Genomic DNA, 22,246 nt, shown 5'->3' on the forward strand with positions numbered 1-22,246 from the left:
ATCATATAGACTGTAACATATATTCACTGTCCAAGCCAAATACAACCCCCAAAAGCCAGCAAGTGAGGAGCAAATAAAAAAACCGAAACTATCACCGTGGCTCCATGCCATAATGCTGTATAAAACAAATTTGCAGACTCCCATCCGCCAGTGAGACGCCGCCCACGTAAAAACAAAGGTACAAGGAAGAGGAGCGCATATAAGAAAGTCAGAAAAAAAATCAAAAACGGATAGTAAATACCAAAGAATTAAAACAGGAGAATAAGTTATATTTGACCGTGATCAGGGTTACCACGGGTCGGGTCAGAGGAAGTTTGAGCAGTATCACCAGGGAGGTGGAGGTAAGATGAAGAGGCGGAGATGATATCGCTATTCATGTTTTGGGGAGGGCTCAAAGAGAGGTTGTTGTAATGGAGCTTTGAGCCTCTGGTGATGCCTGGAGGACCACCAGCCAGCGACTCCTTCAGAGCTTGGAACTCGGCGAGCTGGGTTTGTAGTTGCTGGAGGACTTCGCCGATGGGAACGGCATGGTCCTTGAGGCTGTCGCCCGGTTTAATCGGGCGCATCATGTGTCGCAGTGAGAGTGTGTTGACGCACACCTCGATACGAGTGACTTGTTGATCGACTAGACTGAGAACAGTGGAGTCGTTCAGTTCACCACCATTTCTCTTGACCATGTTGAACAAGGCGACATTAGGCTCTCCGAGACCCGGTGCTTCAGGGTTCTCAAGAGCGCTGCAGAGTCGCTCGAGACGGAGAGTAACCTCCCAGACACGCCAAATGACATTTGTCTGGATATCCAACTGATTGTTGGGGTTCATGGTTGTACCAGGACCGTCGCGTTCCTGTGTATCATCCGAAGTGATCATACGACCAGAAAGAACCGAGGGATAGACAAGGTAGAGGGGCTCTGGGTTCTCCAGACCCTTCAATTTGCGTTCACCTTGATCCTTGATGACGAAACCTTGGCTATTCAGCTGGGTCAGCTCCCGGCGAATATTGTGTCCAAGACTGTCGCCACGAGGGTGACTATCAGTCGAACTGGTGGATGCAGAACGTTCAGCATCAGCGAAGATCTCCAAGTTGCGATGAATATCGCTCATAAAGTCAGACGAGACAAAGATTTGACCTCCGTCCGCGACGGCAGAGATTCGCGAGGCACGGTTCACCATAGGACCGAAATAGTCCATTCGGTTGGTGACTGGGTCTTTCTCGCAGACGGGTTCACCCCAGTGACCTCCCATGCGAACGGAGAGACCACGGAATATGACGTTGTTGTCCATGTCAACAATAATTCGACATTGTGGCTGATCAAGAATCTCAGTGGGCCATTCTGCTTCGAGCAACTGGTTTTGACAGTTGAAGCACCAGAGCAGGGCTGCGGTTGTCGTCGAGAATGCTACCATGAAGGCATCACCTTCTGTCTTGACCTCGTAACCACCAAAGATACCAAGCTGTCGACGTAGAATATCATTGTGGATTTGAATCGCAGAGCGCATTGCATCTGGACAGACCTCCCACAGACTTGTGGACTTCTTGATATCAGTGAACATGATAGCCAATTCACCGACTGGAGCATCCACGAAGTCAAAGCGAGCCAGCCGTGAATCACCAGGACCATCACGCTTCTTGGGACGCTTGGCAGTTGAAATGATTTGTTCCTCGGCAAAGGTAGATGACCCAGTGTTGAGCGAGGGGCGAGGCTTCGGTCGTCGCTTTTGTAGTTCACCAACGCCCAGAATCATGACCATAAGCTTGTTGGTGGCACCGAAGGAGATAGCCAAATCACGCAGTTTTTGAGCAGCGAACATCAAATCTGGCTGTTCTCTCCTCGTGATATCGACTACAACCTCAGGCGTGACATAATCCCAGAGTTCCTTTGACGCCAAGACGATCATCTCGTCTTGTTCCGTCAAAGTGCAATGCATTGTAGAGGGAGCCGCGATGACAGCGGGCATCATGGTAAAGTGTCCGAAGCATCTTGACACAGGAAGCACATCATTCAATTTGCCGTTACGCGAGACGAAGCCTCCTGCAGCACGAATGCGTGCGCGCTCATTTGGTTCCGCGGGGTCATGGTTCTGTGTCAGATAACGCATCGAGCCATCCGACTTGATCAGGATAGCTTGAGCATCACCAACATTGGCCGCATACAAGTCCATGTGGTTCAGGTACAAGACAGTGGCAACACCGCCCGATTGGATGTCGGCCTGGTTGAGCATCTTGGCTGCAGTAGAGCCTCTGTGATACTGACGGACTTCACGGTCATCAATGGATCGATAGGCAGATCCTGCCATGTTCTTGTTCAGGGCGAGGAACGCCCGTCGTAGCGCATCTAGCGGAGTCTCATCCTGGTCCCGTTGGAGCTTCTTAAGTTCAAACGAGAAAGTGGGAGTGAAGTTCTCATGCAAGTACTTCGCTACCCGAGAACCACCACTAGACAGCGTCTGACCGTCGAACATGCCCACCAGTGTTTCCACATGGTCCTGCTTCAACCGGGGAACAATCATATCGATAATGGTCAGATGCTCGGTCCGACCGAGAGAATCCGCCATACCATAGGCGAGAGTACCAGCCAATGAGGCAGAAGTTCGCACACGTCGATCTTCTGTCTCCTCCGGGATTGTAGGAATAGTCAGGGTGACATCCATTAACCCCAGGACCCGAAGATGGGTCAGAGAGTTGAAATCAGTTAGGTCAGCACCATTAGTAGCCGAGGGACCAAGAGATGCAATGTTTGGCTTGATCTCCAGGCGCTTGTTACCCGAAAAGTTCAGGTATTTGAGGTTGCGATTCCAGTTCCAGTTCCAATCATAGGGCCAATTGGACACATTGTACTTCAACGCGTTGCTTCCAACGTCAAGGATCGACAGCTTGCTGACCTTGCAAAGCTCTGCTGGCAAGACCTGGAATCTGTTCGCATTGATATGGAGAACCTTGAGGTTACTCCCTTCTTCCAGGTCGTCAGACGGCAGACAAGTCAGCTCGTTACCGGAGAGATAGAGCTCAGAGATCATGGGCCATCTTTTAAGGATTCCCTGAGGCAGTTCCGTCAAGTCGTTATAGGAAAGATTGACAATGCGAAGCTCAGGGAGCAAAGACAATTCACGGAAAACATCATCTTCGAGTCTGTTATCGGCAAGGGAGAGTGTTCGGAGAGATGCAGCAAATGTCATAGCCATCTGCTGCGAGAAGTTTGAATCTTTCCGAGAGACGCCATTTTGATCCGTGAATGAACGCGACGCAGTGGAGACCTTTCGACCACCACCTTGCTGCGAAACAGATGTTGCAGTTGAAGGATTCCGATTTGATCCATTTGGTGAAATGGAGTTCATCACACCATTGACGGTGGATGTTTGACTAGGTCGGCGCAGACCTGATTCGTCCAATGGGCCAATATCCTCATAGTTGAGGTTTCCTGGAGTACTTGGTGCGTGAGTGGGTTCCCCAGGCACTAGTGGCGGCGAAGCACCATACTTGGGGAATGTGGACAGGATGTTAGAGGAGATATTGAGCACTTCCAGCTTCGCGCAATGCCAGATCTCTGAAGGGAGAGATGTTAAATTGCATTCTCTCAGATTCAGGTGCTTGAGTTCCACAAGACAACCAATGGTTGCAGGTAAAGATGAAAGAGGGTTTTTGATCATGCTAAAATGCTCCAATCGGCGCAATTTGCCAACCTGGGGCGAGACGGAAGAAAGATGGTTTTTGTCAAGAACGAGCTTGGTTACATTAGGGCAGTTCTCGAAGATGGTGTCCCGGAATTGGGCGAGCTTGCCAGACGCAAGGTTGAGAGATGTCAATGTTGGCATAGGAGCGTCAACATCAAAGTGTGTCAAAGGACAGTGGTCCAGATGCAAGCTGCGCAATTTTGGGAACGAGCACTTAAAGCGCGATATTAAGTTGTGACCGAAAGAGACCTGCTCCAGCCGTGGAAGAGATGATAGATTGTCGATATTGGTGATAGCATTGAAGCGAGCGTCGAGTTCTTTGAGGTTCACCAACTCCTTGAAGGACTCATCTAGAGACCCGCTGAGGTTGTTGTTTGTGATCCACAGGCGTTCGAGAGTCACCAAGCGGCCAATATTGGGTAATTCTTCGATACCATTGAAGCTAATATCGAGATCGACCAGACTCTTCAAGTTGCAAATGAACTCAGGGAAGACCTTGAATCCGTTTGATGACATCGTCAAGCTCCTCAGGGCATGGAAATTCGCAAAGTAGCTGGGCAGCTCGGTCAATCGGTTGTTGGCCATCTTAATGCTAACAAGACCAGTCAGCCGATCGAGACATGCGTGACTCAGTTCTTCCAGACAGTTGTTGGAAACATCCAGGTATGTCAGCCGGCCAGCCAGACTGAAACTCTGCGGGAGCTGTGATGCTTCGTTTCCAATGAACTTGATCTCCCGCAAATTGATGCAGCTTTGAATGAAATCTTTGGGAACATCTAATGACAAGTTCCTAGACAGATTGAGCGAAATAATCTCCGAGGATTTGGCATATAGTGTAATCGGAATGGTGACAAGGCTGCGGCCCTGGAGGTCAACATGGCTGAACTTTTGCACTTTATTGAATCCAGGGTCACTCTCAAGACTGCTATAGCCGCTAAGTTTAGTTGGGAGGAAGATGAACCGACAGAGATAACTGTGGTCTTCACGACCGATATCTTCAATCCGGTCTTTATCAGTATAACCAACTTCTTCGAGTAGTTTTTTCTGCATCTGGATTGGCCGTTCATTGTGATCGAGCTGGCGTGACAAATCGTTCTTTCGCAGGACAATCTCGTAATTATTGAGGTGATCCTGCAAGAAGGATTTCCGTCCAAGCATCAAGAGAATCTCAGATACAGTTGCATTCACACTAGCTGAAAGTGTAGCAAAGGTTGAATCAATTCGGAAAATTCGAATAAAGAAGGAGACTTCACGCTCACGAGGTCCGAAATAGCCTTGGTCCACGGTAAGGTCAGGCGGTCCCCTGACATGCCAGCTGTCTGGGGCGTTCCATGGCTTTTCATTTCCATTTTCATCGTGAGGTGTAGTCATCCCATCGACACCACGCTTCATAGTATTCGGCGAAGCTGAACGAACGATTCCCTTCAAATCGCCCATGTCTATGTCAAGCGGGAAGAAATGTTTGTTCTCCTCTTGATTTCTGTCATCCTTGTTGGTGCCGTGAGAATCGCCGCCTTGATTAGTGAAGACACGGCGAGGACCGAGCTTTCGTCCTGTGATAAGGCCCTTCCCGGACTCTTTCTTTCGATCCGAGTCTGCCGATTCTAGATGGCGAGAAGGCGTGCTCCCTTCAACGCTGCCCTGTCTACCTCTTTTGGGCGCGGGAGGAGAAGAGGCTCTCGACTTGTCGTGAGGTTTAGATCCATGGCCGAAAACCCGTTTGATGAAACCTCCAATCCTGGGGTGTCCTGAGTTTCCATCGTGGTCACGATCACGATATGCACTCCGGACGCTGGAAGTTGGACTTGTAGATCGGCCTCCGAGAGTAGTCTGTGACGTCAAGTAGTTATCGTTGAACGGGCGTAAGGCAATATCATCTGTGCCTGTAGCCGGTCGATTTTGATAGCCTGCCAGATCACCAGCAAGAGTCGGCTTCTCATCTTTGCTTCGCGAAGGACGATGTCTGCCGTGTCCTCGGCGGCCATGGTTACTCCCCGAGGCACCATTATCTGGGGAATCGAGTCGCTCCCCATTGGGTCCGATTGGAACATGTCGCACAGGTGCTTCTCCATACTGTGAAACATCGTTGATACTCTGGTAGTCCCATGGAGTGATGTCGCTGGAAGGCAATGGTGTAGCAGCTCGTGGCTTTTGGGAACGGTGTGATCCAGAGCCATCGGGTGCCCGAGAACCATCCGAGTTTGCTCGCTCTCGCGCCTTCAGCTGATCGACAAGCCCCCCACGCCAGCTGGGCGCGTTTTGGGAACCATCGTCGGTAGCTTCGCGCTCTCCAGGCGAAGGGTAGTCGTCTCCTAATAAACCCTTCAGATGCTTCTTCCGGAGCTTCTGACTAATGCTAGATCTCGAACCCTGGCTGCTCACCGTGGTCGCGCTCGCAGCAGATGGCCGCCGGGGTTCTCCGTGGTATTCAAATTCGGCGGGTTCGCTAGCGAACGTCCGCCCAGTCATGGGACGGAATGAGAATGATGCGGGGGAAGCTTCGTGTTCAGAGTACTCATTGTAAAACGTGCCGGGAGCATCGGATGGACCAGTGCCAGGAGCTGAGCTCCACGGGGCGATCGACTCAAATTCATCGGAACCAAGGCGAGACGCGTGTAGAGGTGGAGGTCGGGGACTCGTGGAGGTGGATTGGGAGGGACTGTCTTGATTGCTGGGGGGAACTAAAGCCTCGCGATGGTCACTGAAGCCAGACGCCTTGCGCTGCTCGGTAGGGGAGATGTCGGGAGAGTTCCATGACCATAAATTCGTCCCCCAGTTGATCTGTGGGGGCCTCGAAGGGTCCGATCTAGTCAAAAACCAATGAGTATCGTCTTTCAGAGCTTGAAGATAAGTCCCCGGTATGCTGGAAAAAGCCCGCGGGGTATATCAAGGGTGAAGGAGCTTACCTGGTGTCCATCGTTAAAGATCCCGGGAAACATTCCGCATTGCGATTACTAGCAGCCGGTTTGTTTGGGTCGCGAGGTTGGTTCTCGGGGTGCCGCACAGTCTCTTGTGATATCCAACTGTTGCCAGAGCTCTCCGAACCCTGACGATTTTCGGGATGGGGGCGTTCCCGCACCGGCATGGCGGCTCTGTGACTCCGCCGAATCCCACCGCGGCCCTGCTCAAGTTGCAGCCAGCTGTATCTTGGGGGGAATGAGTATCCCGGAGCAGTTCAGCATGAATGACGCCGACGATGCCCGGGAGGAATGGAGGATCGGAGCTGCAACGTGTATTGATTCAGTTGTCTCGGGTACAGGCGCCGTGTGGAGGTCGCTCCGGCGATGTGGTAATGGGGATTAGAAGCTGGAAGAGAGCGTTGAGGGCATTCGATGGGGGGGGGGGTGGTGATCGTGGAGTTGTAGAGATCGACGGGGGGTGACAGCGTGGGATCGGAGTTTAGGCGGGGAGGCGCAAGGAGACGGGCCTTCTCAGCCGTGAGCACAGATCAACAGAGATGAGATGATATACGTAAAATGGGGGAGGGTGAATCAAGGGTAACCCGCATGCAGGAAAGGATCTCGAGGTTCAAGATTGAGTGGGGATGACAAAGGCGGGAGCCATCCTGGTCCCGACATGAAAGAGGTGTCTGAAACCTCCTCTTTTCTTTCCTGGTCGTGACTGGGTTGGACTGCTTTTTTTACAGCTTGTTTGTTCTGATGGAAGTTCTTACCTCTCTGACATTTCTCATCTTTTCCATCTTTCTCTTTCCTATCCTTTCAATTCATTTTATACTCTAGAGTTGGTCCGTGAGGCTGTCCGTGCCCCGAAGTTGACCTGTGGAGCTTATGAAGTATGATATATGACACTGAGCATTCTGACCATGGCCCTTCTGGATCGATTGGTTGCCTTGAATGTCAATGCCTGCAGCTATTGACTAGTCTAGCTAAGGGTGAATCACCCCGATCTTAGGTGTAACAGGGTGATAATCTGCTCTTGAAACCCAACATGACGGATCATATCATACAAAGAATCTGCATTTCTTTCATGGCCGATGACTCCCTTGTGGCGGTCAAAAGGTCGTCTGATATGGTTTGCGCCTCGATCTGAGCTCCGTAGCCTATTTCGACTCAGCCAATATGCAAGGATACTGAAAGAGAAGGTTCATTTGGATAAAGTAGGCATTGGTTTCCCACACGCGGCATATTGCCACAACGATACATGGTGAAAACTAGTCATCCAGTCAACTTCTTTTTTTCTACAATTTCCATTAGTCTGGTTCCATCACTCCCATTCTCCCCTTTCCATCATAAGGTGATTTCGCAGGAGACGTTCGATTCCAAGCCGAGAGTCGGCACAAAGCAGATCTATGACCACCTCTCTCCACAGCCGCCGTCGGAAATCGCGACCAACTTCTCGATCCAGGAATGGCGCACCCCTGTCTCCGGTTAGTTTTAGGATCTCGGGATAAGGAAGAGATCCGCATACCGACCCATCACACCCTTCTGAAGAAACAAACCATGGCTCTCCTGACCAACAGCCACAGCAGCCTTGACAATGAGCCGTGCCCCCTCAAGCAAAGGGCGTTTGTACCTCTTGGTATACACCCACATGAAAGGTTTGGCCCACAAGGGCATGTTCTGATTAATACTGGTCTCAATGACACCAGGGCAAACATTGTTGAGGATGACCTCATTTGGAAGCAACATACTAGCCATTTGCTGTACAAAAGCATTGATAACAAACTTGCTATCCTGATAGCGTCTGAAACGGCGAAAGTTGCTCTTGTCATCGTAGTAGTCCAAGATTCTCTGGTTGGCGGCAATTGGGATCTCCTCGAAAGTGTGCTGTTCATGGGAGAAGGAGCCAACGAGGGTGATGTGGCCGGGGGTGTTGATCCTCTTGGATGACTTGCGCATCAGTACCGAGAGGTGGATAACGAGAAGGAAGTGGGTGTAGCAGTTGACTGGGTAGTTGTTAGGTCTGATTGTCGTGTAGGGCGTCGTGATCAGAAGGTTGACCTACCTTGCATGACCTTCTCATGACCGCTGATGCTGGTTTGATACTCGAAGATGTTCACTCCGGCGTTCAGCACCAAGAAATCGAGCTCAAGGACGTTCTCTGTGACCTTTTGGATAAACAGAAGACCGGACTTGTAGTCCTCGATCTCCAACAGGTAATATTCGATATTGAGGCTGTTGTCTTCCTGGGCCCAGGCTGCGACTACTTCTGGATCGCTGCTGAGGGCTGCCACTGCGGCTCTACCCTTGGCCTCATCGCGTGTGGTGATGATCAACCGCGATACTTTAAGCAGTAGAAACTGCCTGGCAACTTCAAAACCAAGGCCTTTGTTGCCCCCAGTGATAATGGCTGTTTTGCCGGCCAGGCTGGTGTTCTTGAGCGTCCGACGAATCCTCCCAGGCATCGTGGTAAGATGAGAATGATTATTACGACAACAACCGGCGGGTTGAGACAAAATCCTCCGAATTCCGAACAGGGATGTCCAGGACAGGGAAGAAGGTAAGCAATTGTGTTTCAGGGATAAAGAAAAAGAATCGGTTGTCTCGTGGGTGAACGTGGGTAAACGTGGGATTTGGTGGTTTCAAGTCGTGGATTTTCAGCCCTATGCCTCAATGAACCTTCCCAAGTTGGCGCTGAGCATGACTCTGCTAGTCCTTCCTAAAGCAAACAATACGATAGCTGTTCATTCACATACACTTGTTGTTCTGCGCTTCTGATCTCTCGTAAGCCTCTTTTTCAAGAACAAAGATTGAAATGATCTGAACAACGGTCCCCATAGATCCCTGCATATCACAGCCATTATCACTCCTCCCTTGTGATAGCCCCCACCTTATTCATTCAACCCAATCTAAGTGTCCACAAGTCTGGAGAGTAACTGAGAGCTTGCAGTACGCTATCATTGATAGAAGATAATTAGATGAGCCCCGCCAACGGCGCAAACAAGACGCACGCCCCAGGAAAGTGGGCGTGCTGGTCCCCTACTTGCTGCCCAGGTGTATAAGGATATCGTTTTTTAATCCATTATCAGGCCACTGGGGGATTTTCACTTGAACGCTTGAGCCGTCGGATTCACTGGTGAATCCTGGCATCTGCAACGTACTGGTGACATCCTCGTTCTTTCTACGCCGAACTTTGGCATTCAGTGCCTCCCATGACAAAATGAGGCCTACTGTACGGCTACAGCAGTAAAATAGCAGTCTCTTAATTTATTACCAAAGTGCTCGTCACTTAGGCATCATATATATGGAATAGGTTCTTGTCATTCTTTGAGCTACACCCGTTCAGTTTCCCACGAGATCAACGATTTCATGAATCTCGACCGAAGCCAAGGTTAGCTGGGTACTGTTTCTCTTCAAAGCTGGAGTTGACCATGTATCAGGGTACACACCTCAGCCCAGTTCATGCCTGTCAATGTGATTTTGTGATGCCTCCGAAGGTAACCCTTGTCGCGAGCGAAGAGGCTATAGATATCATGTGGGTCTGTGGCCCAATGTGGCTTAGTGGCCCATCGGTCGAGTTTACCCAGTCCAAAGTATAGAGCGAAATCATGAGTCGGATTTTAAGACAGACACGTAAAGTACATGTACCTACGTTTATACAGGCCAAAAATAACCGGCCAGGAACCCATTTGAAAAAAAAGAAAGGCCCAGAAAAGGGATACTGTGAAAATTGGCCCAAAAGTGGGTCGGTGGTTGGTGGAGTGACGAAGTTGTGTACGAGCCATGTCCGTACATGCATTAATAACAGTGGAAATTGACCCCAACTGACGCAAAGATTGGAGATTTGAGAGAGGTCCAAGTAGTGATTAGATCCATAGTAGACTTGGTACCTAAAGAGAAACGAGTCCAGGATGATTCAGCGTCTGGATGTCACACGTGAGACCTCTGTTATGATCAGGTGACACAGAAGATCCCATGTATGAGATACAGTGCTGATTTCATCCGATGATGTATTCAAGTATATTCCAATCCAATCAAAGCAAGGAAGATCCAAGAAAAGAATCCAAAAGGCGGCAAAGCCCAAAACATTACAGCAAAGTTGGGCGTTTCTCCACCCCCAGCCACTTCCATTTGGGATATAATTAGTGCCTTCCTTGCTCACCTTCCGATAGGTTGCTCTTGACTGTCTCTTCTCTCCTTTTCACTCTTCCTTTCTTCAACTGTTACGAATATCTCACTGGCCTGATTGTCCTTTTCCCACTCCCCCCTATACTGTTATAGACGGTTCCTTTTGCGCCTGCTCACATACTCTTCCTTCACCATGCGGTTTGCTCTTGCGGCTCTGAGTCTGCTGTCCTCCACGGTGTTGGTAACAGCCCAGACATATACAGACTGCAATCCGACCCAGAAAAGTAAGTGCAGCTCAAGATCAACCCGTGGACTAGAGTAAGAGATTAACCGTCAGCAGCGTGCCCCGCTGATCCCGCATTTGGGCAAGTGGACAAGACGTTCGACTTTACAAGTGGTGCCTCGGATGCCTTCAAGTCCACAGGAGCCGTCACATATGACGATGAGAACGGGGCAACTTTCACCATCTCCAAACAGGGGGATGGCCCACTGATCCAGTCTGGCTGGTATATCATGTTCGGCCGTGTGGAGTTCACTATCAAGGTCGCCCCAGGAACCGGTATCGTGAGCAGCGCAGTTCTGCAGTCCGATGATTTGGATGAACTGGACTGGGAATGGCTCGGCGGCAAGAGCACTGAGGTGCAGTCCAACTACTTTGGGAAAGGAGATACCAGCACCTACAATCGTGGCGCTTTCCACTCCAACCCAGGCAACCAAGACAGTTTCCACACCTACTCGATCGACTGGACCAGCAGCCAGATTGTCTGGGCGATTGATGGCACAACCGTTCGGGCCCTCACTCCCGAATCGGCAGACACAGGCCAGTACCCGCAGACTCCCATGATGGTCAAGGTTGGCGTGTGGGCTGGTGGTGACTCGAATAACGCCCAGGGTACCATTGGTAAGTTCCCTGTAATTCCCAGTTCGAAGTTTGCTTGCTTACAGTTGTGCCTTTCCAGACTGGGCTGGTGGCGTGACGGACTATAGCCAGGGACCCTTCAAAATGTACCTGAAGAAGATGACGGTGACTGACTACTCCACTGGAAGCTCGTACAAGTATGGTGATACCAGTGGTACATGGGAGTCTATTGAGTCTGAAGGAGGTGAGATCAATGGCAACAGTGGTTCGGAGCCTTCCTCCACTCAGTCTGCACCCAGCATCACTGCTACTGCCGATGGTGCCCCGGTTCCTTGGAGTGGAACACACAAAGAGACTTCTAGCTGGGTTACCCCCAATGTTTGGCCTTGGGTGGCCAGTGACTCTCCGACTGCTTCGTCGACAGGCTACCAGTATGACTGGGAGTCACGCTCCAGTCGCATCCAGACGCCAGGCGGCGCCACTCGTGAGAATTCCTACACACCTGTTTTGCATTCGACCACTAAGATCGAACCTTTCTATCCACAGTCTACCTTCCGCTTTACATTTGCACTATCGCATTCTTCTTCGGTTGCCTTTTCCCATTCTGGCATTGAGACTATGCAGAGAAACTCCACTCGAATGGCCACGAAAGCCCGCACTTCGACTGTCACGACCACGACTGCCACTCATCAACCAACTACCAAACAGGCTGGTAATTCCCAAACCTCGGCCTCAGCCACGATCTCTGGCCCTCGTGCTACTGCAACGGCGAGTAAAGCGAATGTCCGACTCGTGGTTCCAGCTTTTGCAGGTGTCTTTTGTGCCCTGTTCATTGGAACACTTTCCTTGCTTTAAGACATCCACACTTGTATTATTACTCATGATTAAACGGACCCGGCGTTGACTCTTTTCTATTGAACATGACACATGAGCGATGATCTCAGGCGGCTTTGGTAGAGCCGCAGCATACGGACGCGTATAGGCAAATTGCCTTTTTTTTGTTTATGCATTATTGTTATGACGCGCATCTTCACCATTGGAAAACCGATTGGAGGCAGATGTGACTTGCACACATTATGATTCTTTCATGTATTGATACCTTTCTGGACTACCACTTATATACCAATCGCTGGTCCCAAGCCAACCATTCTCATGAAACGACTATATGACAAATCGATCTCGCTAGCCTGATTCCTGAGATGTAGAGAGCTGTAGAAAGTTGATTCGCTGGTCGACAAATACGAAAAAGACCACAGGATTCATCAATTTCCTACCAACCTAAGTATTTGACTCCAGTCTGCGACAAGTCCCAACCATCACAGGCAAACATTACAGCATGACACGAGAGAATTATTGTCCAATACACAAACATGACCCGCTCCCTCAGTAGGCCCCGTCATAAGCAACAGCGCGATTCTCCCGAGCCCAACGCTTCTCCTCCTCACTCTTCCACGGTGGCGGCACCATGCCATTGATCTTCCAAAGTCTCCGCTCAGTCTCATCCACATGATATTCCCAGTCATACCCCAGGTCCGCAATATTGGGCTTCAAGATCTGGTCAATCCGAGCTGTAGATCTCTTGTATACTGCATCTTCGTTCGGCATGTTGATTGCAATGTGTGTGATCACGACTCGGATGAAGGGTTTGTCGATTGGTTTGCCGCCCACGAAGATGTCGTCCTTGGGGAGGGGGATGAAGTTGGTGACGACGTAGAAGGCTGGCAGTCCCATTTCCGTGTACATCTTGGTTATGTCTGCGGCGAAGCTTGTTTTGGAGGCCTGGTCGGTGTAGGTTCCGGGTGGGTGGTAGATTTGCCAGAGAGGCATTTTGGTTGAATGGTGAAGGTTGTTGCTTTGGAGAGGAATTGAATGGTTTGAGATGATGGGTTTATTGAAGATATCGTCTCTTGCTTTTATGTACTGAAAGTTCTTGTGTTGCACAGTGTATTTTGGAGATGCGATTTTGCCTTTTCTGATGACCCGAACTATGATGATTCAACCATTTGGAGTCCCTTTTTCTGTTGACAAAACCATCTCCACGCGGGATAACGTTAAAATTAACCTTTCTTTTGTACTAGAAACTTCGGTCAGATAAAGTTGAACATATCACCTTGGTATAGCGGTATACCGGGCAGGTCTACTTTCTTGTCAGTCATGACTTACGTTGGGAAATGAGGATATGAATTGTCTACGGTGACCTAGAAAAGACCACACCTGCTGTTTGCTCAAACCGAATGTCGACATTCTAAGTATTTCCCATATGTTCTCCATGTTCTTTATGCTCAGCCAAATTCTTTATGTTCCCCGGCTTTAAGGGTTTCAGGGCTCAAATAAGCTACTCCGATCAGCCAATCATCATTGGCCAAATGGGGCACGGTCGGATTACTCATCACGCCGACCTGCTCGGCCTGATGAATAAACAGAAAATGCGCCCATTTGTAATCTGACTTTCTCTCTCCAGTGACTTCATTATCCCATAAGCCGTGATATTCGGAGCACTAGCATGAATTCCACAGAGACAACCCAAATAATGACAGAAAACAAACCAAACCCAAGCGTCGGTCGCAAACGCGGTCGGCCTCGAACTGTAACGGACGAGCACGAAGTGCCGGAGGTGGGTCAGATCGCAAGCTTCCCCATGTGCACGAACTCACAGTTCACAGAGGCGTCGCAAACAATTACGGCTAGCCCAACAGGCCTATCGCAAGCGAAAAGAGACCACGATCGATAATTTACAGAACCGCGTACTCGAACTAGAGCAGGGCATCGAGAGTCTCGGCCAATCCTTCCTCTCGTTTAGTAGTCTTCTGCTAGAGGAGCAGCTACTTTCACAATACCCACAGATCGCCTCTGCCCTGCAGAGTATAACCCAGCAATGTGTGTCTCTTGCAAAGGCCGGAAGCGACGAACCCGATGAGAGTGCTGTGGCCCGAATGGCCGATGCAAAGGATGTACCAGTGAAGACTGCCACCACACCAGATGATGATCCACGTCAGCTGTCGATTCTTGATATACCTACTTCCGACTCCTCGACAGGCGTGGAGGAAATTATGCGGTCGGCAACCAAAATTTGGCCTGGACCTCCGACCCCACCATATCAAGATCAATCTGTCTTACCCTTCGGCATCGTCATGTCACCGGCTGACCCATTCTATTCACCACCACTCTCCATAACCCCATCCTCCGATGGCCCAGGAACAAATGCAATAATACTCGACCACCAATGGACAATCGCCCAGCGTCTAGTCCGGACGTGCTGTCATCAAGGATATCGCCTCCTCATCGATCAACCAAATCATCCACGAGTCCCAGAGGTATTCGGCTCGGTTCTCAGTGTACCGGAGCGTAATCGTCTTCTTTCTGGATTCTATGCTGTTACGCAGGATAAGACTGGCACTATGACCGATGTGAAAGCCAATGTGCTAAGCTTTTTGAAGGCTAGTATGGACAACTTCCCCGAGGATCAGATGCAGCTGTCTTCTCGAGTCTGGCAGATTGCACTTGAATCACAGACTGGCGCTTGGATGGATGCTGAGGGGGTCCAAAAGCTTTTGCGTGAGAGGCGGTATCTTACGGATGACTTCACCGGCGCTTCGGGTCGTCTTGGTTATACTGTCTCACCGTCATTGGATGAAGCTGCCTTTATTAGGGGTGAGTGTCTACTTTTGAACTGTGATGGGCGTCTGCTAACACATTACAGCTCTTGCACTTGATCCAATATGTGTTGGGTATGGGCCGGTATTCAGACGACAGAGTGTGGAAAAGGCACTGCGCGTAGCCACTGTCAATGTTACCTGGGGATTCGACGAGATCTGTGATATTCGATGACATTGCACTCTATAATATCAATAACATATAATGAAATATACTAATGACCATTTTACCACCATTACAACAATTACTTTTGGCAGCTAGATCACCAACATTCTAGTGGACCAACGAAAATGTAAGCTGATTGTCCAAGTCCTCGCACGCCCTTTGACATGTGGAGCTTCGGATAGAAGCTTAGGAACTATTGGCTGTGAGTCATCTATCAGACCCCCTCAATATCTTCATCTACGTTATTATCGTCTGATAAGTTAACCCTTGAAACACCAGGCCTGAGTCACTGCGTTCCACGATTGGAATATAAATTGCGCGTATCCGGACCATTCGTGAATATCCAATTCCACCCGATCTTCACCTCCAACATCATGACCTCAACAAGTCAATTAACGCCTTTCGGCAAGCCAATGCTCAAGCACTGGCTCTTCGACCCATCCTACAAGAACCTCAATCATGGCTCATTCGGCGCCCATCCAGTGCCAGTAAAAGAAGCTCAGCGCGCCTTCATGGACATGGCCGACCAAAAGCCCGATCCATACATCCGCCGCTACCACGCAGAACACCTCGACAAAGCGCGAGATGCCGTGGCAAAGGTCCTCAATGCCCCGCGAGACGAGTGCGTCTTTGTCAAGAATGCCACTACCGGCATTGCGACTGTGCTCTACAACCTGGCGTTCCAGCCCGATGAAGCACTGCTCTACTTCGAACCTGTTTACGGCGCAGTGGAGAAGGGCGTCGTTTCTTTGAAGGAGCATTGCGCCTTTCAGCCCAGGAAGGTCTCGTTCCAGTATCCTATTTCGGAGGAGGAATTGGAGCAGCGGTTCCGTGAGGTTGTGCGGAAGACTCGTGCGGAGGGCTTGAAGGTTCGAGCTGCTGTCTTTGACTGTATTGTGAGCAATCCTGGTGTCCGGTTTCCATTCGAGCGCTTTACTGCTGTTTGTCGCGAAGAGGGAATCCTGAGCATCATCGATGCTGCCCATGGCATTGGCCATATCCATCTTGATATGGGCCAATTACAGCCTGATTTCCTCACTTCGAATTGTCACAAGTATGACCACCCATCTCCCCGTCAATATCTTACAATCCATCCGAGGATATAAACTGACAATCGGGATAGATGGCTCTTCACGCCCCGCGGCTGCGCAGTCCTCTACGTTCCAAAGCGCAACCAACACGTCATGCGCACAACACTCCCAACATCGTGGGGTTTCATCCCAGCCCCAGATTCCGCGGAGACAATCGCCTCAGTCCTCCAGGACCCAAACAGCCCTGCCATCAAATCGGCCTTTGAGCAACTGTTCGAATTCGTCGCAACAAGTGATGATTCCGCTTACATCTGTCTGCCTGCGGCCCTGAAATTCCGCGCCGAGGTCTGTGGCGGTGAAGATGCTATTATCTCGTACTGTCAGAAGGTGGCTAATGAAGGCGCCGATGCTATCGCCGAGATCCTCGGCACGGATGTTCTTCAGGAACCCGGCCTTCAGCCTGGCCAGGAGAGTCGCATGCGGCAATGTGCTCTGACAACGGTCCGGTTGCCGATTGCTGTTTCTGATGATGCTGGGGAGGCCCTTGGAAATGGCAGTGCTCTTGGGGTTTTGTCGGAAGATGAGGCGAGGAGCGCGTTCTCTTGGATGCAGAATAAGTTGGTTGATGAGTATGGCACTTTCTTGCCTGTTTTCCGGCATGGGCCTTGGCTCTGGACTCGTTTGAGTGGGCAAATCTACCTTGATACTAGTGACTTCGAGGAAGTTGGAAAGTCTCTGAAGGAGCTGTGTGAGCGGGTTGCGAGGAAGGAGTTCCAGGCTTGATTTCTTACCCTCGATCTCATCCGTAGATCCTATCATGAATCCCTATACTCATTGGCCCCAATCTCACGCCATTCAGACCACCGAAAGCCAAAAATCACATCAGAAGCGGGGTGTGAGTCCTACGTAAAGGTCGAAGATATAAATTTATGAACCCCCAAGGTCCTCTAGCCCAATCGATCCCATCAACCTCCATTTCAAACATGTCAGTCGCAAAAGAATTCGAAGCAGCCAACGTCCCGTATGCCGCATCCTTCACCAAGGGTGATCTTCAGCTTTCCCCACAACGGTAAGACCAAACTATACTATCCGTTACAGCCCCAAGCAACCAAGTCTCTCATTTCAGATCCAAATCTTAGAAAAGTAGCGGTGATAGCATGCATGGATGCCCGTCTCGGTACCTCACCTCCCTCCCACCTCTCCCCAGCAACGCAATTGCCGAACCCCCTAACATAACAGCAGACCCAGCTCAAGCCCTGGGCCTGAAAGAAGGCGATGCCCACGTCATCCGCAACGCGGGTGGTAGAGCATCAGATGCACTGCGCAGTGTCATCATCTCGCAGCAGCTTCTTGGGACTCGGGAGATCGTCCTTGTGCACCATGTACGTCTATGCACCTTCACCTGCACTGCGCAGGTGGCTTGTATATATATCCCTTGCGTTCCGTTGTCCACTCTGTACTCCGTGGCAGAGGTTGGGTTCTATTTATAGTCTGGCTGGTGCTGATCCTTCTGTAGACGGATTGTGGGATGCTTACGTTCACGGACACGGCGATTCGGGGCAAGATTCGGGAGGAGTTGGGGTCGAATGGGGATCATATTGCGTTTTTGCCTTTTGATGATTTGAGACAGAGTGTGTTGGATGATGTGAAGGTTTTGAGGGATAGTCCGTTGGTCTTGGATGTCCCTATTACGGGTTATTTGTATGAGGTTGAGACGGGGAGGATTGTTCGGATTGGAGATGATTCGTGATTTACTGGGCATGGCTAGGAATACACTGCTGTGACATTGTATGATGAACTCATGGGATGTATGTACGTGGTATGTAGAGACCCAGCCTCAGAAGAACGAGGGTTGCTGAGAATCAGCCATAACACGCCTCATTGCATTGAGTGAAAGACATTCGGTAAAGGGGGTATTGGTGAGAAAATAAAAAGAAACAACATGAAAAAAGGCATCGAGTCTCGCCGCTAAAACAAATCCCAAATCGCACCAAGAAACATGTCCCTAGAAAGCGCCAAAAGACACACGGCGTACAGATCGTATGGCGTATCTGATATTAAGCACTGCTGCTTCCAAATCGATTCATGACCCAGCTGGTAAACCCACCGTTGCTGCCCTCGCTCCGGCTGGCGCGACGGGGGGCATGAGTTGATTCCTGTCCTTCGGGGGTAGGAGAGCGACGGGGTGAAAGCCGAGGGGAAAGCCGATTTGGCAAAGAGGATAAAGATGAGCGCCCACTGCGATTAGTTCGAGCTGAGCTGAGACGTCGACGAGATCGCGGCTGCTCAGGACTGTCCGGGATGATGACCGGATTATCACTGGTTCCATCATTATGTCTAGGGTTGTCGGTCAGAGTTTGAATACCGATCATGCTGTGTTGTGAAACTCACATTGGAATTTGATTAATGCTTCGCCGGCAATGTGGGCAGGTGTCATGCTGGGTCAGCCATGCCTCGATGCAGTTGAAATGGAACCAGTGGTCGCATGGTAACACCGTCACTTCCGTACCCAGTTCCACAGAATCCATACAAATCGAACACTCCGCGTTGTTCTCCAGGCCCATCATCTCCCTGTCAACCTTCTTCTTGGGTAAAGACCGGATGGCATTTCCAGATGCTGGCGGCGGGGCAGTGCCGGACCCGTTGTGCTCGATCAGGGATGTGATGACACGGTCTAGTTCCTCTTGTGAGTATACCGCATCCCCGTTTGTATTCATATTTAGTAAAGCCGATAGAATAGCCAGAGGATTCGGTGTTTGGCGATTCTGACGGGTCGCCCGTGTAGTAGGGGTCCCTAGATCAGCACGGATGGCTTCAATAAGGCTGCAAAGGAATGGGTTAGTGGACCAGTCAACCAATCTCAAAGAAACGCACATACTCGGGTAAGTTTATTGCCTGCTGGGCTCGTGGTTGCGGCCCATCCGCATTGCGAGGGGATAGACCAGACGATGGCATTGGAGCTGGGCTTGAGGGATGGTCTCCCACACGCTCGTAATCGGGCCAGCCAAAAGGGCTCGGATGAAAGTGATCATCGATTCCCAGTCCTCTTGCTGGCTGAGTGGATGGTTCCACTAGTTCTCGAAATAGCGAGTCGAAGTTCTGCATCATCATCGGGATCCCAGTGCTGGGTCCGTATGCGCGCGGGCTCGACGAGAGACCACCTCCAACCGTGGTACTGCTGAAAGTAAAACGTCCGTCGGGCGACCTGTATGTACGGTGGAATCCAGTCGGGAACTCTCTTGATGTTGTTGCAAAGTCTTCGTCTATTGACCATGGGTTGTGGTCTGCCCACGGGTTGCGAGGTTGCGACATGGGCGAGGCGCGCTCCTGGGGATTATCGGTGGGTATATCGGGGGGAATCTCAACCTAAATAAGGAGACAGACCAGTCAGAAGCGTAGAACTGAGAGAAGGAAGATATGAGGCTCACGATTTCCGTGAACTCGGATTCGCAATACGGGCATGCTAAGCCATGCGCCGGGTCCTTCAGCCATACTGCCTCGCAGGAATTACAAAACATGCGATCACCGTCGCCTTCCATTATCAAGAGATCAAGCGATCACAGCGAAGATCGGTAAGGTGGAAGCTGGTCAAGTTGATAAGCGCCGGAGTTGTCACCGTGCCTTATCTGCGGGGGGGGGGGGGGGGGGGCTCTAACGGATGTTGGTGGCTTAGAGGAAAGTCATTGTTGGTAGGGAACTGAAAGCAGGGATCTCTCCAGGATCATGGGGGAGAGAAGTTTGTTGACCTGAGAGAGTCAAAAAACAAGAGAGAGAGATGGAGGAAGATAGAGAAGAGAAGTGTAAAGTCGAGGTGGAGGCAATGACGTTGATCGACAATCGCCTTCAATCGCCTTAAAAAGGCCAAACACCAACGTTTCGACACTTCAGGCAGCCTTCTTGCACTTAATTTTGACCTAAAGATTTTTTTAAATGCGAGCATAACAAAGAATATCTCAGTAGAACCTTCCAGACATGACTTTGATACCCTTCATCTGAAATTCGGCTCATATTTTGGACTATCACCCTCCCGTATGTATAGCGTTATCAGAAGAGAGTGTACAATGAAAATAAAATAAAATAACGCCTGAGATGCGAAAAAAAAAAAAACAAAAACAGCAAGAACAAAGAACAAGGCCCATCATACAGTTAGTTGGTTATACTCCAGACGCAAGGACACCCCTACTGTGCCACAGCCCTTGCAGATTCCCATTTACCGTCTTCTGGCTCCCTTCAGAACCAGACTACCAACCACTCCCGCTGCAACCGCTAAGCCACCCACGATGGCAATGCCCATGAGGCCTTCCTTGGCCACCTTGTCGTCAATCAGGGAGCCGAGGCTGGCAGCCTGCAGGTTTGCAGGCTCTTTCTCGAGGAGCAGATCGTTGTATCGACGGGCCTCGCCGTAGTTCCCAAGCTTGAAGTTGCCAAGTGCGAGGTAGTAAAGGCATTCGCGTCGGCGTTCTGGGGCTCCGCGGAAGATCTCGGACAGAAGGCGAACACCTTCTTGTTGCTCAGACCGAGCGTTGGATTTGATCAGACCCTGTAAGAAACATCCCCGCAAGGCGGAGAAAAATAATTAGCGCGAACACTCTGAAATGAGGCTGAAGGGTCCATACCCATGCGTAGTTGAACTTGGTCTGGATACCGACGTAGTCGCCCTCTTTCTCGTATTGCGCCCGGAGGACCTGTAGTTCAGCGGGCTTCAGGGGACTGTTGGTCACCCAGCAGGTTAGCTTGTGTCGCCGGGCGCTTGGATCGAAATTCCATGGCACACACACCTTTCCGCATCTGCGGCATCTGTGAGAGCGAGTCAGCCGTTAAGCGCCAGGCATCAGTGGGGAAGGGGAGCCGCCTACATGGGAGGTTGGACATGATGAATAGGGGAACTCGTTAATGAGATAGAGGCAGACAAAGAAAGCTCTGGAAAATTGGAGAGTCAAAGAAAGAGTTGGAGAAGGCAGAAATCCCAAGCACAACGTCACTTTGCGGAGGAGCAACACATGTGGCGGTGCTGTGGCTGTTGCTGCCGCAACAATCCCAAAACAAGTCTGCGGTTACTCTTCGTTGCTTTCCATCAGACACAATGTTGCTCGACGAGGAGCCAGGAACGGTATTTGCTCTCTAGATTACCTGAAACTTGACTAGACAATTGACTGACTGATTCCAGCTCATCCACCACACGATCGGAAACTTCAACATCCAACCGGATAAACAAGCCGTCACCCGCATCAATGACTCGCTCTCAACCCTACAGCAGTCACGCGACTTGCGCATTCGCGAGGCTGAGTCGGCCATGCGCAAGCTCTCGCGAAATCTGAACTCTTTATCTACTCAACATGAGGAGGCCGTGGCAGTGCACGACTCTGGCAAACACGCAGCGGAGATCGTGGAGTTGGACACCAAAAAGTTCCGCATTGCCAAAGCTGCCTCGGAGCTGGAAATTGAAAGTGAGCGCCTAGAGAGCGAGCTCGACATGCTGAAGGAGCGACTGGCCGACCTCGAGTCACAGGGCCTGGAGGGTGACGAACCCACGCGACGCGAGCGCGAGGCTGATGATGCGACTATGTGCGTGACTGTGTATTCTGTTCGGCTTGATATAGCTGCTAACTTATTCCCAGCCTGCGACTCAAAATCTTCCGTTCTCTGGGGGTTGATATTGAACCCGATGACGCCGGTAATTTCAATCGCGCTGTGATTCGCAACAGCCGCAAGGGCGATGTCCATGTGGTGAATATAGACCCGAAGTTCTCCCGCTTCTTTTATGCAAACTACTTTTGGTCGACGATGCAAGGGTGAAGGTTACGATGGCTAATGTGGGAGTATATGCTTTGGCGTTTC

The 22,246-nt window shown here is 50.5% G+C and overlaps 10 protein-coding genes across 10 annotated transcripts; 5 read left to right on the forward strand and 5 right to left on the reverse strand.

Moving 5' to 3' along the window:
• Window positions 1-266: 266 nt before the first annotated feature.
• acyA (adenylate cyclase acyA) lies at window positions 267-6,756 on the reverse strand (the record flags this gene model as incomplete). The annotated part of the gene is made up of 2 exons (XM_057124018.1): window positions 267-6,477; window positions 6,578-6,756. The coding sequence occupies 2 exons, from the start codon at window positions 6,754-6,756 to the stop codon at window positions 267-269; spliced, it is 6,390 nt and encodes a 2,129-aa protein (XP_056989751.1).
• A 1,139-nt stretch (window positions 6,757-7,895) lies between these two features.
• Window positions 7,896-9,036, reverse strand: N7511_001594 (uncharacterized protein; the record flags this gene model as incomplete). The annotated part of the gene is made up of 3 exons (XM_057124019.1): window positions 7,896-8,049; window positions 8,100-8,577; window positions 8,637-9,036. 3 exons carry the CDS (start codon window positions 9,034-9,036, stop codon window positions 7,896-7,898), a joined length of 1,032 nt encoding a protein of 343 aa, XP_056989752.1.
• Window positions 9,037-10,892: 1,856 nt separating this feature from the next.
• N7511_001595 (glycoside hydrolase family 16 protein) lies at window positions 10,893-12,413 on the forward strand (the record flags this gene model as incomplete). The annotated part of the gene is made up of 3 exons (XM_057124020.1): window positions 10,893-10,983; window positions 11,040-11,600; window positions 11,659-12,413. The coding sequence occupies 3 exons, from the start codon at window positions 10,893-10,895 to the stop codon at window positions 12,411-12,413; spliced, it is 1,407 nt and encodes a 468-aa protein (XP_056989753.1).
• A 528-nt stretch (window positions 12,414-12,941) lies between these two features.
• On the reverse strand, window positions 12,942-13,385 carry N7511_001596 (tautomerase family protein; the record flags this gene model as incomplete). The annotated part of the gene is made up of 1 exon (XM_057124021.1): window positions 12,942-13,385. One exon carries the CDS (start codon window positions 13,383-13,385, stop codon window positions 12,942-12,944), a length of 444 nt encoding a protein of 147 aa, XP_056989754.1.
• Window positions 13,386-14,088: 703 nt separating this feature from the next.
• On the forward strand, window positions 14,089-15,386 carry N7511_001597 (bZIP transcription factor; the record flags this gene model as incomplete). The annotated part of the gene is made up of 3 exons (XM_057124022.1): window positions 14,089-14,172; window positions 14,222-15,209; window positions 15,259-15,386. The coding sequence occupies 3 exons, from the start codon at window positions 14,089-14,091 to the stop codon at window positions 15,384-15,386; spliced, it is 1,200 nt and encodes a 399-aa protein (XP_056989755.1).
• Window positions 15,387-15,751: 365 nt separating this feature from the next.
• On the forward strand, window positions 15,752-17,191 carry N7511_001598 (putative aminotransferase family protein (LolT); the record flags this gene model as incomplete). Its single annotated transcript, XM_057124023.1, has 2 exons — window positions 15,752-16,431; window positions 16,501-17,191. 2 exons carry the CDS (start codon window positions 15,752-15,754, stop codon window positions 17,189-17,191), a joined length of 1,371 nt encoding a protein of 456 aa, XP_056989756.1.
• A 200-nt stretch (window positions 17,192-17,391) lies between these two features.
• N7511_001599 (beta-class carbonic anhydrase) lies at window positions 17,392-18,158 on the forward strand (the record flags this gene model as incomplete). The annotated part of the gene is made up of 3 exons (XM_057124024.1): window positions 17,392-17,477; window positions 17,556-17,790; window positions 17,925-18,158. 3 exons carry the CDS (start codon window positions 17,392-17,394, stop codon window positions 18,156-18,158), a joined length of 555 nt encoding a protein of 184 aa, XP_056989757.1.
• Window positions 18,159-18,465: 307 nt separating this feature from the next.
• On the reverse strand, window positions 18,466-19,947 carry N7511_001600 (putative RING finger domain protein; the record flags this gene model as incomplete). The annotated part of the gene is made up of 4 exons (XM_057124025.1): window positions 18,466-18,745; window positions 18,800-19,231; window positions 19,287-19,774; window positions 19,837-19,947. 4 exons carry the CDS (start codon window positions 19,945-19,947, stop codon window positions 18,466-18,468), a joined length of 1,311 nt encoding a protein of 436 aa, XP_056989758.1.
• Window positions 19,948-20,618: 671 nt separating this feature from the next.
• Window positions 20,619-21,280, reverse strand: N7511_001601 (mitochondrial fission 1 protein; the record flags this gene model as incomplete). The annotated part of the gene is made up of 4 exons (XM_057124026.1): window positions 20,619-20,948; window positions 21,025-21,118; window positions 21,187-21,205; window positions 21,265-21,280. 4 exons carry the CDS (start codon window positions 21,278-21,280, stop codon window positions 20,619-20,621), a joined length of 459 nt encoding a protein of 152 aa, XP_056989759.1.
• A 211-nt stretch (window positions 21,281-21,491) lies between these two features.
• Window positions 21,492-22,204, forward strand: N7511_001602 (kinetochore Spc24 family protein; the record flags this gene model as incomplete). The annotated part of the gene is made up of 3 exons (XM_057124027.1): window positions 21,492-21,518; window positions 21,576-21,973; window positions 22,027-22,204. 3 exons carry the CDS (start codon window positions 21,492-21,494, stop codon window positions 22,202-22,204), a joined length of 603 nt encoding a protein of 200 aa, XP_056989760.1.
• Window positions 22,205-22,246: the final 42 nt, after the last annotated feature.

The sequence above is a fragment of the Penicillium nucicola genome (assembly GCF_028828085.1).
Source record: "Penicillium nucicola strain IBT 29836 chromosome Unknown utg000001l, whole genome shotgun sequence".
Classification (NCBI taxonomy): domain Eukaryota; kingdom Fungi; phylum Ascomycota; class Eurotiomycetes; order Eurotiales; family Aspergillaceae; genus Penicillium; species Penicillium nucicola.